A 21,282-nucleotide genomic window follows, 5' to 3' on the forward strand; every position below is an offset into this window, starting at 1 on the left:
CTTTTACATATCCATATATATATATATATATATATCTTCACGGGATAGAATCCCTCCCTCTCCAACGCTACCCACAACAACCGGCTGAAATTAGTTTAGTTGTGGGGTTTGCAATGACAAACACAGACCAAGAGTTACTACAGTAGTTTTTCATCCTGGGATGGCAAAGTTGCTCGTATTTTACAATAGGATTCGTGGTTTGTCGGGAATCTTCATCAATACTGCGTAGTAGGTGAGACTCAAGTCCTCATGTCTGCACCAAATCAGGTTGTAAACAAAAGTTCAGGAGATATTTCCACTGAAGAAGTCACCAGCTTGCTTCCCTACAGATACCCCATTACCACTCAGACTAAAGAAAACAAGAAATCTCTCCTGGGAAACCGAAGATTTCAGTCTGGAATTACGCTCATCTATTGATGTAATCTACATAAGTTAAATTTTGACGCATCAAAGTCTGATTCAAGTCAAACGGATTGCTTTGTCGTCACAATAAAGTAATTTAGACGGAAAGGAACTGGTTAACCTTTAAAACTAATTGGTTGTATGATTCTCTACACATTTTATGGAGAGCTTTTTGCCTAATTTTTTGAACAATCTCCGCACTGAAATGAACTCAACATGAGTAGGTGTCTGGGGATAATGCGTTGAGAAAAAGAAGAGAACCAAAACCATTCCACGTTGTCGCAATATTTGTGGACAATGTAGTTTATTGTTTTTCATGAGTGTTGTTCACAGAAAGCTCCACAAACCTACGGTTTGCATTGGTCGAGCAAGACTGTTTAATACCGGTTACTGCAAAGCAGAACACGCCTCAAACGATGTGATCTGGCAATTCGTCGCAAATAAGACGGTACAAAAGTGTAAACTTTGTACTTTTTATCTCGGTTTAAAGCAGAAAATAGTTGATTAGCAAAACAATTACATTTACCTCTTGATTCTTCCTGTGTATCAGACGTCCCAACCGAGGGTTAAAGTACTGACGGAAAACGTTCGAAGCAAAAAGCGCTTAGGAAAAGGTTCGCTTGGAAAGTTTCTTCCTATGTAGCATGTATATCGCCAAGTGAATTACCTTAAAGATCTACTGTATCCCTCCATTGTTCAGCATCATTTCCAGGTAAGTCAAATGAATACTGTTTTTGCTTTCAGACAGATGCAGGTGATTTACAGAAAATGACAAATAACTTTAGGAGAAGCTCAAATCCATGACATTCACTGAAAGACCAGTAAAACCATCGACTAGTATATTCGACAAGATACTGATATCGACCTTAGTTAAAGTGACTGATAACTTTTGGCGCTGGACGTTCGGTTTGATTACGGGTATAATAAGAATTTAACAAGCAAGAGGTGTCCGCAGTCTTCCAATAAAATTCTACTCTTGTAATGTTTGTTACTATAAAAACGTGGGACTAAAGTCATCCAATCATATAGAGCTACCTTGGAATTGTTAGAGTCGAATTTTCTGTACGTCTGAAATTAGTGATTTACTGAAAACTCACAGAAGTTTCTAACATAAATGCGTTTTTTGCTGACTGTTTCAAGGTACAAAGTTTGGACCCAACGAAATCACTACATTTCTTGACTTGGGGATGGCGGACCATAGAGAGAGGCTTAGGGTATGCTAAGGCAAGAGAATGTAGCCAGTTTTTGTAGTTTAACTTTTGTTGCATTTTTTATTTTTCCCATTCATATACTATTTTACTCATAAATCGTAGTTTACACTACAAATATGGTTTCTCTCGGTCATCGTCTCTCTTTGCATCCATTACTGTTATTTGCCCGACTCTGCAGATCAATGCTGATTACTTGAAATTAGTCTTTGGCATTCAGGACCAATCTGTCATAGTTAGCAACTCTCTCGTTTTATTTTAGATCACATACAATGAATAAAGACGACAGACGTGCGAAATCAATAGAAAAGAAGGCATCTAATAGTCGAAAAGCGAGAGATTCTTCTCATCATGGACAAAGTGACAAAAAGTTAAAGATAACAAAAAGGACTACAAAGCCCCGAGCTAACCCGGAGGCTGGTGATTACAATAGGTCAGAAGAACCCGGCATTCCGCGTTCTAAGCATAAACCGTTCGATCTCATGGGTGAAAATGTATCCTCTTTTAAAACGGAAAGACACAATGTACGTACACCAGGTTCCAAGCAAAATCTTGAAAGTTTACAGCACACAAAGCAGAGCCACTCTCAGAAGGAAAATGATAGGAGTCGAAAACGTGATAGCCTTTTAAAACATCAAGAATCTTATAAGATACGTTTGTCTGAAGGTCACCCTACGGGCCAAAAGCACCATGAAGAAACGGTGTCTAAGGATGCACTATCGTCTAGTGTGTCTGGTCACCAAGACTATTCCGGAAAGCTTCAAACACCAGAAGAAATAACGTTCCATCTCTCAAACCGACCTTCGGGTCGAGCAAAAAATACTGGTTCCGAAAATGTCGTTGCCGCTCAACAAGTCTTCCATAGTCGTACGAAGGCCGACGAGCAGTTTACCGAAAGCAGTGAAAAGGGACGTCCTCAATCTACTGTACCGGTTAAAGAGCGCCAACTGTATGAATCGTATTTAGAGGACTTTGAGGATTACGGAAGTGATTTTGAGCAGGCTGATTCTGACAACCCGCAGTCTTCAGCCTCTGAAGACGCAGAACTAGGCAGGCTGGCCGTAATATCTCAACAGTGTGATGATCCTCAGGACAAATCTTCACCTTTTGTATGGTCCACTGTGGCGAATCCCAATTCTCCAAGCGGTTGCAAAACAAGAAATTACCAAACAGAACCACAGTTTGAGAACTCCCAGTTTATTGACTTTAAAAGGTCACTTCAATGTAGCCATTCGTCTGTGCAGCGACGTATGTTAAGACGAGCCCACGACCTACGCCGACTAATTGACTTAGAGTTCGACGGTTGCGGGCATGTGTTTGAGCTGAGGCCGTTGGATGAATATACCACCTATATATTACGATATGGGAAGGCTAATCGTTCTCAAGCTCAGGTGCAAACGAATGAAGATGCTTTGGATCGGGATATTCAGACAGAACCAGTTGAAATCTGTAAAGAAGGGGGCGTTTGGACTCAGTGGCCGCCACTAGACACTGGTGAATGTTTTGGAACAGCGATTCATTGCGGTAAGTCATCAAATAAGTAATTTGCTTTTTTATGGATACCTCCTCCACTTCTTCAAAAGAAATTTAAACAAAAATCGTTTTTGGGTCTAACTTTGGCCCCGGTTTTTGGTTCATTCAATTATTACATGGCAACTATTTTATCGCAGGTAAAGATATCATTTTCACTACCTTGAGAGTTTCTATATACATTACTCCCGCCCCTAGTTATGGTTGCGATTTCCCGAAAGCTTCAGTTTACAGACTGCTGAATACTTAAAAGGGCTGTTATTTAATTGGCATCCTCTTGCAGTTGACTCAATTGCTTATAATGATTCGTGATTTTTGCTCGTGATTCGCCTTTTTTCCACTACATAAGCTTTTAGGTCCCCGCCTTGCTTTAGTGCACCCACAATGCAGTTAATCGTATTCGTTGACGGACTATCCCGTCAAAACATCGCACGCGTTGGATCTAGTTCTTGCTGACCCTACAGTCACCAATTTCCACTACTAAGCTTTTAGGTCCCCGCCTTGCTTTAGTGCACCCACAATGCAGTTAATCGTATTCGTTGACGGACTATCCCGTCAAAACATCGCACGCGTTGGATCTAGTTCTTGCTGACCCTACAGTCACCAAGGTGAAGTGACATACTTGTTTTACTTTGCTTTCTTTGAAACATTAACGACAAATTGATTAGTATTAGACCTAGTTCACTCAATCTTTTTATTTTGTTTTAAAAATGCCATTAGTTTTCCGTTGAATTTTGCCGCTGAATTTTTGAGCAAAAATTGCGGTGAAATTGTGAATCTTCGGGTGCTCTGAGACAAACTGTTCATTTCTATTCCATTGGGAACATGACAGTGTCTTCATGAATGAAAACAGCAGTTTTCAGTTTCTTAGTTTCCTTTAAATGTGTAAGTAGGAAGGAGTAATAAACAAGAAATAAAAAATAGAGAACTCGCTTTGCAATGCAAAAGTGCATCTAGAGGCCTCATGGGCGTATTTTTCACTTTAGTGCTTCGTTTCTAGTTCATCAGAACACGATATTTTTGCCCGTTTTTCTGTTCGTCGTTGTTCATATTTATTGCGAATGCGCGTAATCACTTTCTGTTGTTTCAAACTCTGGCCGCTCATGATGTACCCATTGACGTACAACTGACATCAGTTTATTGGGATTTTTTTCACTTCTCTCTGTTTATTATTGTTCGACTTTTGATAATTATAATTGTTGTTTCTGTTTACAAAATACCTCCAGGATAGAACTGACACAAACTGGGACGTTTATCTTGCTGCTGGCTTGGGTAGGTGGTTAAATTCGCCAACACTGGGTCAATAGAAGCATGATAAAATTAAAATTTGAATCAGCTACTGCTGACCGGTCATAGGATTAGTGAGATGCAGATGATTTTTAATGTGAACACAGAAGTAAACGTTCCACTTAGGCAGAACTTGACTTCACTCTTTAAAATATCACAACTGAAGTTGGAATACTCACCAGGATATGCGGATTTAGAAATAAAGTACACAGGTTAAACAACGAATATGCTGCTGAAATTTGGAAAGGTCCTCCTATGTGTGCGCATCATTTGAACAGATATAAGAGGATGGAGCGGTATGTAAGAGCAAACTACATGCTAGAATGATGAACAAAAATGTCGTTCATTTAATCCTTGATTTAATAAGGTTTATTCAGAGATTATGGCGTCCAGGCGTCTACCTGTCCTGTCTGTTTTATCTTTTCGGCACCAAAATGTGAACTAGCGTACGGAGTTGGATATGAGCTCACAACATTACCCTTTTACAATAGATGGGTGTAACGTTTGCATCATCTTAGGCCCACAATACTGTACGTACTTATTGGCGATAAACCTAAATGTTCGATTTATTGAGCATTTGACTGATCTCCTTTTAAGCGGAATTCTATGAATGCAGTGGTTTTCTATACGGTCAGGAAATTTTAGCCTAGTTTCAGTGTTTTTTTATCGAAACGCATGCGATCATAGTTTTCTTTCAAGCTGTCTGTGGAAAATCCAGCTGGGCTTCAACCAAATCTGATGCAAAGCTTGAACGTACTGAACCGGACGACGTTTTAAAGACACAGTTTTTCCTTTAAGGGTTAGAACTTGGTGACTGCATACACTGCCCAGATCATGTAGATTTTACGTAATTTCTGTGTCCAGAATATACACAGGATCTAGGTGTGGCAAGTGCTTAAATACGGACAGTACTCACAACCTTCCTTGTAGGTTACTGTGAGATTTGTGTGCATGTTAATCAGACGTCTGATAAGCTTCATGATCAGTGCCTTACCCTTGGAGACGTCCAGTATGTCCTTGATGTAGTACTTTTAATATACTGGTTCTTTTATAAGACCACTCAGATAATCTATACATTATAATGATGGAAACGTTTTGTTAATTGTCCGTGACCAATATATCGTTTTGTCTGGAGGGTGAAGTATAGAACTTGCAACTCTATGTGTAACAGATGCAAGCTTCTGGAAACTCCCAGTTGAGCTACCAAGCTGGACGTCGCGCTCAAAATTAAGTCACAAAAAATCGGCGGTTTTATTCAGGACATTGTTGAGCATCCATCTTGTCATTAATATTTGTGGCATCTAAAGACTTAGTGAAACTTTGTTGTTATATTTGCCAGCTTTCTAAATAGTTAGCTGCAAGACATTAGCCATCATGTTAGTTCATTCTGCGGAGAGTTTGACGTATCTGAGTTAGGTCTGCTTGCTTTGGAAAATAAATAAGTCCCCAGTACCGAGCGATCAATTTGATTTTGACTTTTGTGGGTTTCATCCATCCTTCTTTGGAAACACCGTCGTTGTTTCACGTTGCCAGTTGGACATTTCCCACATAATAATTGAAATTTGCAGTCATTATTTATGAAGCGTTTGTGTGTGACCACAGTAACACGTTGTAATTTTTCAGAATGTAGACATTCTCCGATCTGCGCTATCCCCATAAATGGTTACGCATACAAGTTTACCCGTGAACTGGGTAACAATAAACAAGCAGTCATTATCAGTGATTTTGATCTTGATGCAACCAACCACTTGGTTGTAAATCAGGGAATGGTCGAACAAGTCATCATGTGGGGCGTGAACAACCACAAGATTAGGACCCTACGAGTCATCTTGTAGTTCAGGCAGTAAGAAACAACTCTCAATGTTAGGTTATTTTGATTCGTTGAGAAAAGGTCGTGCCCGTATACATCGGTTTCCAAAAGAGATAATCCACTTTAGGGAAGCCTTGAATGAACGCTCGAAAGTAAGGTGTCAGACCGTTTAGTCCCATTGAGTACGGTTTTACAAAAGTTAATAAAAAAATAACTCTTGAACGTAGAGACAGGCCATCAAGCACACAGTGAGTGATTGTAGTTTTATAGCAGCCACATCAAACGGATCTGTATAACTTCACCATTCAAAACAAACATCAGTTTTTTTGTTGTTGGTGATTCGCTGATGATGAGTCAGATCTTTGCATTAACCAGTTCCCCTCTTATGTGTTGTTCGAAGTGCTGATGGAATGTAGCTGCTTAAAGCTAGCAAACTCGTGGTTGGATAAAAGTTTACGCTATCAGCCTTTGGTCGTACATCTGACGTTACATAACCGGACGGCGACTGGATATGGATTATAAATTTTCAGATGAAAGACCAATGTGGGTTGTGAAATTTCACTTTTTCTCACCAGATTACTTATAGCCTATAGGCGGTGAGAACATTCTGAAGTGGGACGTGATAGTGATTTCCAACATGTACGAAGCAGCTGCACACTTTTTAGCACATACCGACCTCGTCTAGAAAGTATGATTTATAATGAACTTATTATCTACAAATTATTACTATTTTTTGATTCGGTGTGGTGGGTCACCTACAACTTTAGAGAAACAGCTTTCCGGTATATCTTATTGTAGATATCTTATTCAAGGAGAAATTAATGCAAATTATTTTGATCAAAGTTCAATGTGAATTTTATGTCCATATTTTGAGAGAGCTGACTTTTGAAACCTAAAAAGAAGGCCTGCCATCAAACTGAACGTACAAGTGAGGTATGAAACTCGTCTTGTGTAATAGCACATCTGTATGTTACGCACAAGTGTCTTTGTAGTAAGCATTTGTTATCTGTTTGTAGCGGGTACGCTTTCTGCCTCGCTGTTTTCGATGGGATTGCTGGCCGATTGATTAATCAGTTCGGCCTGAGGGAGACACTTTGGTCCTAAACAGAGTTCCAGAAAGCCAGCTTTTGGAAGACTACGTATCTCAAATCTGTATTTCCATTAGAATATTATGGAGGTAGCTTTATTTTATCTTTAGCAAAATAAATGACACTCTAACCCCTATTCCGCTTACATCTTTCATAAATTTATTAAGACCTGAATTCCAATCATATACCAATGGTCTACGAAGATGCCTTAACCGCGATAATAAACGAACTGTTGGAAGATTTCCACCCAAACCACGGGAGATCCTCCATTGCTGCAAAAGATTCAAACACAACCCCTTCACGAGGTGCGCTACCCGCAACACGTGGTTTCCTCAAGCAGTTGCGCCTCATTTCTAGAATCCTTGAAGAAGAGGCTATCCAAGATTTAGGGAATGTACCGGCTCAGGACCTCTTCCATTCAGAAGAAGATACTCCCGAAAAATTGACACATTCTGTGTACGGAAGTAGTGGGTGTCTATTCTGCGAATTTGCACCTTTCAATGGAGACAGGCTTATCACAGTCCATGGTGGTAACAAAGTGAGCGATTTCAAAGCCACTCTAGTTTGTGCATCTTCATAGTCTTGTTAGGTAGAAGAAGCTTTCAATACATGCGTGCTAAACACTGGTAAATTCAAGACAAATTGAGAAAATCTAATGCTTTAGTGATAGCTTCTTCTGGACAATACAAATCGAAGGCTCATAAAAGAAACGGCATAGACGAGTAGAATAAGATGAAACTAGTGTCTGTGAGTAAAACATTATGATTTCCTTTTGTCATACTCCATCGCTTTGTTTATCCGGCGGTCAGTGACCAAAACACGGAAGTTTCAATCATCGTACTGGCACTTTCCTTCTGTGTGAGTGAATCTATGTTGCTCTTGGAAGGCGTCGTATGTTGATATAAAATTGATCACGGCAGATATTTAGATAGTTGGTAGGACAGCTCGAATGAAAAGATAGAACTAATTGCATGATTTGCATCAGGCGGTCGGGCTGCTGTTTTCAACTTCCTAATATACGCTTAATTTTGTCTCGTTCACATTATCGGAACACATTCGTCTCCAAGTCATTTCGCTTTACTTCTAGAGTGCCTCATGGACTGACAGTACTGGTTCAGGTTCGACATACAGCAGAGTAGTATGGTGATCGGAAAAATTCTTTCTCCCAATCTTTATTACTTTCGGTCTTGTTTAGAACTAAACAAATCTGTAAATAAATGGGCAATTTACAAGCTGTATTGTAGATTTTATCACGGTGATCATTTGTGACCTAGTGTCTTTCGATTTAATGATTGCGATGTAACGATATATCAACAAGTGAGGAATCATGATCTTTTGAGGTCTTAACGTCGTGTTAAAAGTGAATTGTTATCAGTTCATTATCGCTCAGGGAGTGTATCTTACTGCTATAAGCCCACCTTCAAGGGTTGGTTTCCAATATCGGTTTTATTTAGGCCTCAAGGGATACCAAGCAACCAGGTCAAGGAGAAGTAAGGAGTATCCACGTGGACATTTTTCACGGGGCGACTGCATGTGCCATCTCACGAGCTACAGCAACAAAGCCAAGAAGTTGTGCATGAACGCGTGCGAATTGACGAATAACACAAGCAGGCCTGTATATCATCGTTGAATAAAAGTTAGGTAAATACTTCAGTAGGCTGCTCCGTGGATCGTGAGAGTGATCAGAATCTATCCAAGACAGTAGTACATATATCATTTCAAACCAATGGCACTGAGGAATATGTTAAACAATTTTTTGCATTCTAAAGAATGAGTTAAACAGGGTATTCGGCATCATGCTGGTCGTTGCATGCGGTAAAGAAGATCTTGCAGAACAAAAATAGGATGAACGTGAACGCCGTATACTGAGTAATAGATTAATTATTGTCCTCAATCGGTTCTTTCTCAATCAACAGGTTGTCTCAAGTAATGGGATAAACTACAAATTTGTTTTCAGTTTAAACAGACCCGTTTCGAAGTTTCGGATTTTGCATTTTTTCGTTATATTACTGATGTTACTGACATCTAGCAAAATAGGTGTCTAAGTCCTAACAGCACAATAGTTCTTGATTCCGACTGAATAGGTTAGCAAATGAAGCTGGTTCTCCTATGTTTCCAGACAAGATGGATGTTGTGAAATATTTCTGGTGGCTTGGGGAGTCGGTCACCGAATCAGTGAAACCACGGCTGCACTATGCTCTAGTTGTGTTGGAAATAATAAGTATTTCCGGCGTTTCCTCTGAGATCACTGGGAAATTAGCAGATGTTCGACTTGGAGAATTACTAAGAAACCTCAGAAACTTGCAAGGTCAACAAAAAATGATGCTTCATTCACGCAAGGAACAGTTAGTTGGAGAAACAACAATTTTTAATTAAAGTTTAAGTAAGAGTTGATTGCACTGCTGTTCAACCGCTCCTGACAAAAAATGCTTACCACTGACTGAAAGCTTGCAGGTTCGAACTCTCCGAGATGCGCGCTGTTTATTATTTCAAATAAGGATTACTTGCTATAATGAATGTGCACACGGCTTACGTTTCTTCTCCATTTGACCAAACTAGATGAGATGCTAGGGGCCACCATAAATAGCGTGCATGGGGATGACTTCCAATGAGGTGACTTCATCTTGAAGGGTTTGTGTTATTTCGACCTGCCTGTACTGGCCACATCGATGTGTCAGGGGAAGCCCTTAAGTTAAATTATATGAAAGATCCTTGTGAATATACCAGTACGGTGAGAAAATGTTCTATAGGGGAACACCGCATGGCGTCACTTTCAGAAAATAACGTGAGTCCATAAAAAATTACACCGTCAAGTAGTTAGACTGAGGAAAAAACTGATTTTAGTTTACATTTACTCATGTAAGCTATCAGACGTAACAATGCGATATCCGGAACCTTCAGGTTTCCCTATAATTCTGTCATAAAAACGCTTCTTTCAGTCAACATATATAGAGCGTTTGGAAATGGAGATCATAGTACCTTCATTGTAAGCACTGTGTAACTACTTCTTTTTACCTAGTCACTCACTAGCGACACCAGTGGAGATCGTTGCGGTTTCAATCGTCCCTCTGGTGATGTCATATACGTGTGGTCCATTTCCGACGGTTCAGGCCTTCCAATGTTTCAATTATTTTGTCCTGGACTGTCAGCACCTGAGAACCGTGACCGTATAATCAACTGTGCAGGCTTCAGCCCAGATTCAGCTGCTAATTATGTAAGTTCAGTGCACCTCCAAGGAAGTTCGGCACTGTGTATAACTTTATTCCGTAATAATCATATGGCTGAGGTTCGTTATTTCAGCCTTGTGCCTTGTTAACTTTTAGCAAAAAGTGAGTCTAGTTCTTTTACATTGAGTGTGATGCTGCTACGCACCCCAAAGTTTGGACATGGGAGACGTGATAAGGTTTGAGGTCAAGCATGACCACATCGATTGGGCAACTCAGGAGAGCATTGAGTACGTAAATGGCTAAATATTGGGTAAGAGACCGGTAATGCTCCATTTTTGGCACAATATTCGCGATACGCGTGTCATCGTAGTGCTAGGTTAATCGTTTGGTTAGGCTTAGTTTTTGTGGTGCTCGTCATTATGTCAGCTTCGTAGTTCTAATGAAAGTAAGTGAGAATCCATAGGAAAAATTATGGATAACCTCATGAATCTTACCACAAATCTCCTGGTACTGCATAAAGTGGAACCATCGTTGTTTGTTAGGTAATAATTTCCATTAGAAACTGAAGGTTCGTAGAAGTATGCGTTGAATGAACCGAAATACAGCAATAAGAGTGGTGGCAGATGAAACAAGTCTTCAGGATTGCCATAACATGCTGTTCTAGTGAAGTTTGACAAATTCTTTCACTCAAATCAATCAAGAATGCTTTATTGTACTTTTGATGACTGATTGTGTGATATTTTGTTCGAATTCACTTTATGATGGGCTCAGAGCATCAACCTGATCAGTTTTTTGGTAAGGGACTTTCGCACCATTTACAGTCTATCTGATAACAAGTTTAACGGGCTCTTAACCAGGTTGGCAAGTTTGTATCATCACCTGGAGAAACAGAATGCAGCTTTTAAGACTTTAAAACGTGAGAACCGGCTTGCTGTCTTGTTCAAGCGCTACATCTCTCGGTTTGAGTGGCATTGTTCCGTCTGTATCTGGTATGCGCCTGGACACCCGTCACAGAATGTGTCGGTTTTAAATGAATCTGTGGGTTCTTAAGCTCTACGAATGAAAGGGCTGTTGTTCTCGTGGCCATCGTACTTGAGGAGAAAGCAGAACGGTTTCAACTAGTCCAGAATGAGATACTAGCATTAGATTAGTCGAATTCAACCACTCAGCGTGAACAGAATCCGAATACACACACCGATGTTAATCCAGTTGCCCACAAGGATTGATATCCAGTCACATAGAAATTTCTACCTATTCTACAGTAGTCAGGTGATCGTCTGAATCAGTCAGCAGCTGACTGAATCGTATTCGTATTCGGTCAGCTGTAACGTCCCTTTCAATGCGTAGCCGCAATGCTCGAGAGCTGAAATACTTCCAGGTTACCCAAGCTTAGACACCTGTCTAGATTTTGCGGTTAGGTTTGAACCACGGATCTTTTTATCAGTAAGTTCGTGCCTTAAACACTGAACCAAAGGTGCTGATTTGGCCAAGGAGTTCTTATTGTTCGGAGTCAGCTGTAGAGCTCAGCTGTTATCGGAAATGAGTTTAATTCCCTTGTTGATGGTCTACAACGTTTCACTAATTGCGTGCCTAATTCAGCATCGCTATAACACCATTCAATACTCTTGATGGAATAGAGTCCTAGGGTAGCCTAATGATGGTCGCTGCAGTTTTCCGCTTTTTGTCAGTCCATCGGACGCATTATTCGATAAAGTCTGTCTTTGGATCTTCCAGAAATGGTTCATTTCTGTACATCACCAGTGGAACTGTAGTCGGGAATTTAGGAGGAATTTTAACGTTGTCGCAATATGTACAAAGACCGTTTTTAGCAAAACGTTAGTTTAGAACATTCTTCAACTTCAAATGATATGTATTTTTAAAACACATGACAGGGCTTTGTCCTTTTGTTAACGCTGCGGTATCTAAATAATTGGCCGTCCTGTTTGAGCCGATTTCAGGCAAGCACTTACTAATTCGACAACCCTTAATTACCTGTTAATTGTTCTTCAAAAATTGTGAATAAACTATAACTCGTTAGCCATAAAGCTTCAGCGACAGTGTCCCTAGATGTTGAGAATGTCTTAGAGTGAATGGGGAGACCTCTTCTCTGAATAGGGTAGTTTTTTTATTGGAACTCCTCTCTGTCGCACGAAAAAACTAGTATGGACTGTTAAATTACTTTACGCTATCTAAAAGAAGACTAAACGCTGAAACATGTTAAAAAGTAGTTGGTGTTATCATATTGTCACAATAAACTATTTTTAACCTTCATTATAGAATTATCTTATCATTGGGAGTGTTTGGTCGTTTGGACAATTTACCCCATATCAGATTCAAACCCTTAAGCGTATTGCTTATTCAAATATTTTCATCTGCTTTCAGTTTATTTCAGGTGCACCACCATACTTATGTTTCAGGTTATCGGAGGTCTTACTGACGGAAGTCTATGCTTGTGGGATTTGTGTCATTTACCAAACGAGCTGCAATCTCACTGGAGTGCAACGAAGCACCTGAAGACACAAGCAACCGAAGGATTAGTGTCGTGCAGGACAAGGTTGCCAATTTATTCCACATCCGGAATTGAAATTCAAAAGCTCGAACCAACGCCGTCCGCCCAAACCGTTCATCTGGAGCCGCTAAAGAAGTCAGATGCTGGCAATCACCATGCTGGCATTATCGCACTAGAATGGATTAGTGTCTTGAAAGGCAGACCAGTGAAATCTGACTTTCAGTTTGCTGCCCTTGATTGCTCAGGAGAGCTCAGCATATGGTTGATTATGACGCAAGGCATTGGCATACAGAAAAACGTATATGAAACCATGGCTGGATCGCAGGTTGACTTGGGTCTTCGGCCAAGTCGACACACTGTACGGATGTTGCGACTGATGTACCTTAGTGTTCGGGTACCGTGTTCTGAGGTAACTGTTTCACATCCATTCTTATCTAGATTTCTCTCGTTTCATGAATTTCGGGACTAGATAACCCATAGCTGTTAAAAACAATACCTAAACGTGCAAAACAGTAATGGTCCGTGCTCTAATCGCCGGTTTATCAAAATCCAGCGCAATTCAATAATAAGAATCACCCTTTTCTTAACCGGCGTCGTCTGGCGGCTGCCGAATGATTTGCTAGGCCGCATTAAGGCTAATTTGAGGAGACCACACGAAGGCGGACAAAGGTTGCTCCCAAATTTATCGAATGAACGTAAATGAAGTTTCACGTTTGCGGTTATTCTAGATAAAATCCTCAAATATGTGAAAGGTGCGCCCGAAAGACTGGAAAACTTTGTTCGCACTGAATTGTGTATTGGGCGATTCAGGTCACCTCATGCAAGGGTGGCTTTGTACATCAAAAGATCCGTTATTCTAGTAAAATCCTCAAATATGTGAAAGGTGCGCCCGAAAGACTGGAAAACTTTGTTCACACTGAATTGTGTATTGGGCGATTCAGGTCACCTCATGCAAGGGTGGCTTTGTACATCAAAAGATCCGTCTATGTTAACGAGATTATATGCTTATCCACGTGGAAGAAATAGAGTGAACTTGATCCCGGAATTCGAGTGCGGTTTATGCCTAACGGGAGTTCGCTATGTCTCAGTGGACCTTCCTAAGATGGCTGACAAAAACCAAATAAAATAAGACCTACCGCGGATATTTTGGATATCTTATTAGTCCAACCATCTTCAAAGTTGCCATCCTCTTGACCCCTGAAAAATTAACTTCATCGCTATAGTACAGTCATACAGTAAGATGTATTCAGGTCTACTTGTTCTTCAATACGAAGTGCGCAAAAAAACAGTGGACGAAGAAAACTCCGAATAATCCTGTCGCCACTAACCAGCTGGAGGGTTATTCAGTGTGAGGCATTAGTTTCGGTGCTTGAATAAAAATGTATCCCATATTTTCTGAGGTCGTGGTTAAAAGACGACGGTCCGACATCATTCGTCACGACCACAAAAACGTATTTAACAGCAGGCTACTCTTGACCTATGAGTAACACTGAATATTTGCGAAAACGCTGCTGACGTAGCCGACACAACACTGAACGAAACATTCAGGGTAAGGCAGAATTTTAGCGCAGATGTCCTGAAAACCCTGTAGAAAGTTAGGACTCGCTGTGCATTCACTTCAATCAAGTTGTTGGTTAGGTCACTAAATAAGTTTTGAAGCTGGCCTGGTTTTCCCTTTAGATATTGATTTGGCACGACCAAAGCGGTTTTATGAAAACTCCGGTTTGTGTCTACACTATGAAAAGTAAATGCTTACCATATGTCTGCACCATATTGGTATTAGTGCATTAAGTACAGGAAGGGAATAACTTGTGTTTCCAGGTTTTCCTTACTGATGCTTCTATTATTCTAAAGCATGAGATAGTGAACTTTGTTTCGAGCATTTGCTGTATTTATCCCGTTGTAGCTACCACCGTTTACTTCCTTCAGTCAGGAACACGAAGAGGACAGAGGACGCTTACAGTCAAAAACGGAGTTTTGTAAGAGGACGAAAGCTATTGCAACGGTGATGTCCATAACTCATGAAGGCAATTTCCTTGTTGGGTTTAATGATGGGAGACTGGTACAGCAGTCTCGTTCTATAGAACGAAATATCTATCCAAAAGAGTTCGAACACCCCCCTAGTCGAGCAGCCCTTATTTGCTTGGCAGTTCATCCGGAACGAACCCTAAATATTGTGATAGCAGGTATGATCCTTTTGGGGATGGGTATCTGCCATGTGTGTTCTCTCTGTTTTATTCTTTCATGAATCCAAAATGTAAACTGATGTCATTTTTGAACATTTCATTGTGCCTGCTACGGAACCAGTGTCCACACAACCACATCACTCGGTGACATAAGAGTTTGTTGTCATGAAATTGGTCCACGAAAATTATAAAACAGATGCCGTCGCATTTTATTTGGTTGCTTAAACTTATGGTGTTGCATGCCGTAATCTTTGTTCATTGATTGGAATGCTTTTGATAAATAAGGATTGTCCGGTGCCATTATTTATTATTTAGCTGACTTCGGGGGTTCTCTTTCTACTCGATTCTCGAAACCAGTACCACGTTCCGGAATATTCTGGGGGCCTATTTCACTTATGGTTTTGTATGCTAAGGATCAGAAAGCCATTTTTCACTGCAATGTACAAACAAAACTGCACTTATTGGAATCGTTCTTAACGTTGCACTATTAGAGAGCCCGTAATACAACCCTACCATCTCCGGAAAAGTAATCACCCCATACTGTTCAAGACGTTCACCCCCTATTGACTTTGTCCAGCGATGTGAACAGAAAACTATGGTGTGCGAAGTAGTAGTGTGGAAAGCAGGGTGTGAGTGAATTTCCTTTCCGCATTATCAGGGTTTTTTTATGCTGTTGGGTGGACCACTGTAGTCATGCCAGTAGCAACAAAACGACGTTGTACTAAAGTCTACATTCTTAAACTGTGAGCAGGCAACCCCGTTAAACTAATCAACGCACATAAAAGACTTCAAGGGAAGCCCTCACTTATCTGTCCTTCTCAACCATGTGACAGGAAATGACCTCACTTGTCAACGTAACCTCCAGTGCAACCTGAGTAAATGACCTTATTGAGACACATGATACTACATTGTGCTTTGGAAAGAGTTTTCATTGCTACTGCCATCCGCACGCTACCTCAAGTCAAACAAGTGTTTGAGCCACATCTCTGAAAAACACGATAGCCCTACATGTATAGTAATCCACAAGGAGAGATGGACGTAGCTTAGAACTGAATGAAACTGACTTAACTGCGACGAAGAAAACTATTTGGATAGATCGGCTAATCTTGACCAAGTCTTGCTAGAATGATCATGAAGGGTTACGACACTGGAGTCAGGAAAACCGGTCCTGACCGACCAAAAGGTTTTAATAATGAACTGAGAAGAGGCAAAAGTAAAGCTGATTGGGTGGTCAGTTTGCTCACTTTTTCGTGGTTAGGCGCGCATTCATTTGCGCGGACTTCAAACATTATGTACTCATTTGTTTTGATGGTTGTTAAAACCAGTGTTTATTATCGATTATTTGCTCACTCAACTTGTCTGCTTTGGTTACGTAGCGGCTTTGGAATTCCAACTGGGAGTGTTTTCGGTTCCTAACATGCAAGACCACCGCCTACATCCCTTCGTAATCATGAAGGTAGACACCAAACTTCAACGGTGTTCGATAATCTCAAGCAGAATAAGTAGGAAAGTAGTTTGTTGCATGTAATTGCATCGTTTTAAACTAAACAAAGCCGCTCACATCCAAACTATAGTGCTCAAATGCGGAAGCGAACAAGCCAGTCGCAGCGTGAACAGACACAAGTCAGACCAAGTCACATGCACCACCAGGTGATGAATTTTCCGCTTAGTGCGTTTACCTAAAACAGCTTAGTGTATCGTGTAACTTAAGTGGCGATGTGATTAATATATTGTCCATTACAAGCGAATTCCATTACCCAAGTTGGTCACACGGTCCTATGTTTCCTGATGCGCTTCAGTCATTTGCTGCCACCAGACTCGATGTTTTCCCTGGATATCGAAACGGGCTGTTCTTGAGTGTTTTGCATGGACATACACACAACATTGTGCAGCCACGTTAGCAGCTTTTATCACCTTTTCACCTTGAAATTGCCCAGATTTGATCCCTGTCCATATTTCATCTTTTGGAAATGCAAATCAGTGTATTTCTGAAATTGATGTGTAGGAGGTGTTTAAGTTAATTTGGGAGTGGAAATCTAAGTACCGTTGTAAGCGTAAGGATACCGCCGAGAATAACAATGAGCTCGATTATAAATCCATTAGATGATGATTCATTGTAGCCATCAGATGTAATTTGAAAAACCTGGATCTTTGGGCGCTGAATAATAAAATAGACGACTCAGTTTTATCGAGGCTGCAGTGAGGGCTCGACTTTATTCCCGTCGTTTCTGAATAACAATGATACTTGAGTTGCTATTAAAACAGTTCGACCGACCCAGGAGGGGGAAGCAGCTAGAGTTGATCACGAAACCGACTGATGGTTGCGGAAGGTAGCTTATCTATAGTCATTCATGTATCCAGTTTGATGTCTACTTCTATAACACTTATGAGGTGCACTGCACGAATTGAGCCCTAAATGCATCACCGGTGGTTTGTTCACAGTGGCTATCATTACTGTGCTGCTTTTGTTTCCAAATTTCATTGACTTTGTCTGCCTAGTAAGCGGGCTATTTGTCCCAGGTGATCACCGCATTCATAAGGATCCAACAATCAGTGAACGTTATGGATTGTATCCAGTCATCCAGCATGTAACAAACCATGTTAGACGAACATCTGGACGAAATTGGTGGACAAGAGTAGCAATGAGCCACATTTCACAAGAAGACTTGCTAGTAACACTTTGAAAACATTGCATGCATCCCAAGCGTAATACGAAATAGACAATATGGGGAATACAGTTTTACCTATATCCCTCATTTTAATTTACCCTCCTCATCACGCTTAACTGAAAATAAAGACATAAACCAACATACCGGGTAGAGACATTCAGTAAGTACATACATACCGAAGCAGTTTTATGGTGTATTAGGAGGAATGTTTTGTCTTTTATCTCCTACCTCCCAGAAATTACCCTAAACCAACGGTCTTTTCCTGTTGTTGGTTCTATCACGTCGAAGATAAGTTAATCAGTGCACGATTTGACTAATTGGCGCTGACAGCCACACGACTACTTCAAGCCACCTGTAAAGTAGAAAAAGTAAAATTTCTGTGGTGGTACCACGACACGGTTGTGACAGCTGGTTTGGGTTGAGACCGGCTAGTATGCCTTAATACACTGAACAATTTGTTGTACTAGGCCTGAGGTTTTGCCAGAAATGAAATTCAAGCATCGTCGTTATGTCAGCTGAATCAAGCCAAGCCATAGCCAACACAGAGCTCCGTGTTTGTATATTCTAGGTTCTACTTGTTAGCGTCACAGTCTCACAATCTGTCGGGAACAAACACATTGAGTTCAGTGGGTGAGCTGTTTCGGTTTCTTCGCAAAACCCAACCTGGATGCTCTTGAAATTTCGGGAATTTAAGCCAATAACAGCGACAGAAATGACTTTCTTTTGACATCGATGTATAGACCAGGCTGTATAGTGGCTGGCACTACCCAGCCATATATGTATTATGTATTGTATGTATATATGTATTATGACTGGCGCCGGATACCGGACCACAATTTAGGCAGGCAACTGTTTAACAGTCACCACTGTACTCGGGATTCGCAGGCTACCTGTTGTGAATTATAACTGCCCCTACTATTCATTCCCTAGTTTTGTTCTCCCGAATGTGCTACGGTGTAAAGTGTTTAGTTGGTTCCACATGTCAGGTCCACAAAGCTGAATCGACAAATCGGAAACGGATGCCAGCCAATATAACGCCTGGTTTAACTAAGTGGTATGGATTGATGAAACAAGAATGTGCCTTGAACTACAGAGGGACTTCCTTCTTCGAAAGATGCCATGGAGTAAATTGGCAACTCATGGCTTTTGGAGGACGATGAGGTCCGTATCTTGAGTTGGGGTCTTGATTTTCGGGATATGAACTGGAGGTGTCAGTCACAATAGACCAGCAACAAATCTCTCAAAACGTTTTAAAATTTCCTCATCCTCGATTCCATTAATTTGATTTATTGTTCCAAACAAGAAGGACTGATGAAGCTTGTAGTAACCCTCATTTACGTCCTTAATATTTTCTAAATTTTTTCCTCTTTAAATAGCCGGGAGACACAGCTAACAAATCTCCGACACAAAACATTTGATTATCACGTAAAAAATATACTTTTTACTGAACTAAACAAATGACCGATTAACCTTCTATATTATGCACTGTATTTTACAATTCAGTGTGTCGTTAGAGATTGTAGCAATGACCTGATAGCAGATTTGCTCAAACTCTGAACTTTGCGTACGTGCACCTAATGAGTTTTCTAAGTTACAGTGCTTGGTGTTTCAAAAGTCCTACAACTATGGTTGGCTGTGAGTATGGAAGACGCCAAGATATTTTCTGTCTCAAATGTTTTTCGCGTTGGAGACAGGGTCGAAGACAGGGTATTGCTCTGTATACGTACTAAGTTGTGTATTGCAGCAATTCAGGGGGATATTACCCTCAAGTGGATCCCTACAAATGCGTGGCTAACAAAGCGGCGAAACTACGTAACTCGTTTAACGTATATAAACAACAAGTTCAAACGACCACAAAATCCACCAGTTTGGTGAAGCCTCTCCGTTGAAGTATAGTTGTGACTGTTGTTGAACCAGGTTTAACGTTCAATATTCAGTTTATTCGTAGGCCAATCATGACGACCACCAGAATGTTAGAGATTGCTAAACAATCAAACTAACAGCGGCAATTGCGTGCTGAGGATATCTTTTTGATCTGTGTTGAGACAGCTCAGTGGTTAACGCGAAAAATAACTGACAAGAAGGTTCGTCGTTCGAAACCAAATGTGGCATCTCGACCGCTCCTAGGCCAAGCTGATAGTATTACATCCCTCATGCTTCCTTCGAGGGGCATGGCAGATAAACACCAAAAGCATGTTACATCCGAACGAATTTTTTCATTGGTGGAGACACTTTTGCAAGGGAAATGCCAAGCTCAATGAACAGATCAAAAGCCGCTCGGTAAACGTACCCGAACAACCAGTGTTTTGACACCTTTCTCACGTGTAGCACAACTAACTTCTAAATTTGCTCAAAATCTTACCTTACTGTTCCATCATTGTGCGTCATACAAGTGAGTCCTGAGGACATTGTGGAAGTTACTTTATCATGCAGTTTTATCAGTAACTGAGTGTAGAATTTATCGTTATATTCTCCGTTTCGTTTGATTGTAGAGTAGGATTGTAACATCACCCTTGTACATCCGAAAGTTTGAGTTTAAACTAATTCATTTTTCTCATTGACAGGATACACTGATGGGGTGATTCGACTCTTCAGTATGCGGCACCCTTTTGTCTTACAGCAGTGGTATCTCTCCCAGTGTCGGGTTCAACTTGACAGTGCTATTAAAATTTCCTGGACTCAATCGTTACCATCCGTATTTTTCAGCTTGAGTTCTTCTGGACAAGTGTGTAGTTGGGATATTTTGGGAAATCTGACCTGCAAAGGAGTCAGTCTCATTACAGAAGAGGACCAAAGAGAAAACAACCAAAACTATCCGGATGCGAACTCGGACAAGATTACTGATTTCTCTTTGGGACACAACAACCTGGTCAACATGGATGGAACTCTTGTCCCGTCGACTGCCATCGCACTCATATATCCGACCACCGTCAAGATTCAGTGGCTTCAACCGGATTCAGTAGGTACCGTATCAAATGACTTGGCTTGTTTAAAGACTCATTTAGATTGTCTGATAGCTCAGTAGTAATTGACTCGAGTCTGTCAAGATTTCGGGTATCAAAACGGTGTACAATAATTGTGTTTACTTGCTGTGCTACACAGATCTTTCACCATGCCAAAATAATATATAAATTATTTGAACTGATGTTAGCTTGTTTCTTAAATGAGTGTCTTGCTCAGGACGCTTGTCCTTTGAGAACCAATCTTCCCGTTAACTGGTTTGCTCCAGTAACCAGAACGCTCTGTGCATGGCCGACATCCTAAATTAGGAAGGTTAAATGTGCTCAATTTCTCGAACAAATAATGCTACTTATCCCAACAAGAGCTTTTTTCCTTAAGGCGCTTTTTTGAAGTAGTGACAATTCTTACCTCGTGAAACGTCCAACAGTACGGACAAACAATGCTATCCTGGGACTTTCATACGGA

At 40.7% G+C, this 21,282-nt stretch overlaps 1 protein-coding gene across 1 annotated transcript in view; it reads left to right on the forward strand.

Annotated features, from left to right (window-relative positions):
• Positions 1–20,986, forward strand: part of T265_12490 (hypothetical protein) — a gene marked incomplete at both ends in the record, with an annotated part of 23,856 nt that extends 2,870 nt beyond the window's left edge. Inside the window, 6 exons of the mRNA XM_009164014.1 lie at positions 1,873–3,134; positions 7,493–7,863; positions 10,345–10,539; positions 12,910–13,410; positions 14,908–15,187; positions 20,421–20,986. Of these exons, the coding sequence (XP_009162278.1) occupies positions 1,873–3,134; positions 7,493–7,863; positions 10,345–10,539; positions 12,910–13,410; positions 14,908–15,187; positions 20,421–20,881 (3,070 nt within the window). The remainder of the gene's footprint in view (positions 1–1,872; positions 3,135–7,492; positions 7,864–10,344; positions 10,540–12,909; positions 13,411–14,907; positions 15,188–20,420) is intronic.
• Between the last annotated feature and the right edge of the window lie 296 nt (positions 20,987–21,282).

This window comes from Opisthorchis viverrini, assembly GCF_000715545.1.
Source record: "Opisthorchis viverrini unplaced genomic scaffold opera_v5_2, whole genome shotgun sequence".
Classification (NCBI taxonomy): Eukaryota; Metazoa; Platyhelminthes; class Trematoda; order Opisthorchiida; family Opisthorchiidae; genus Opisthorchis; species Opisthorchis viverrini.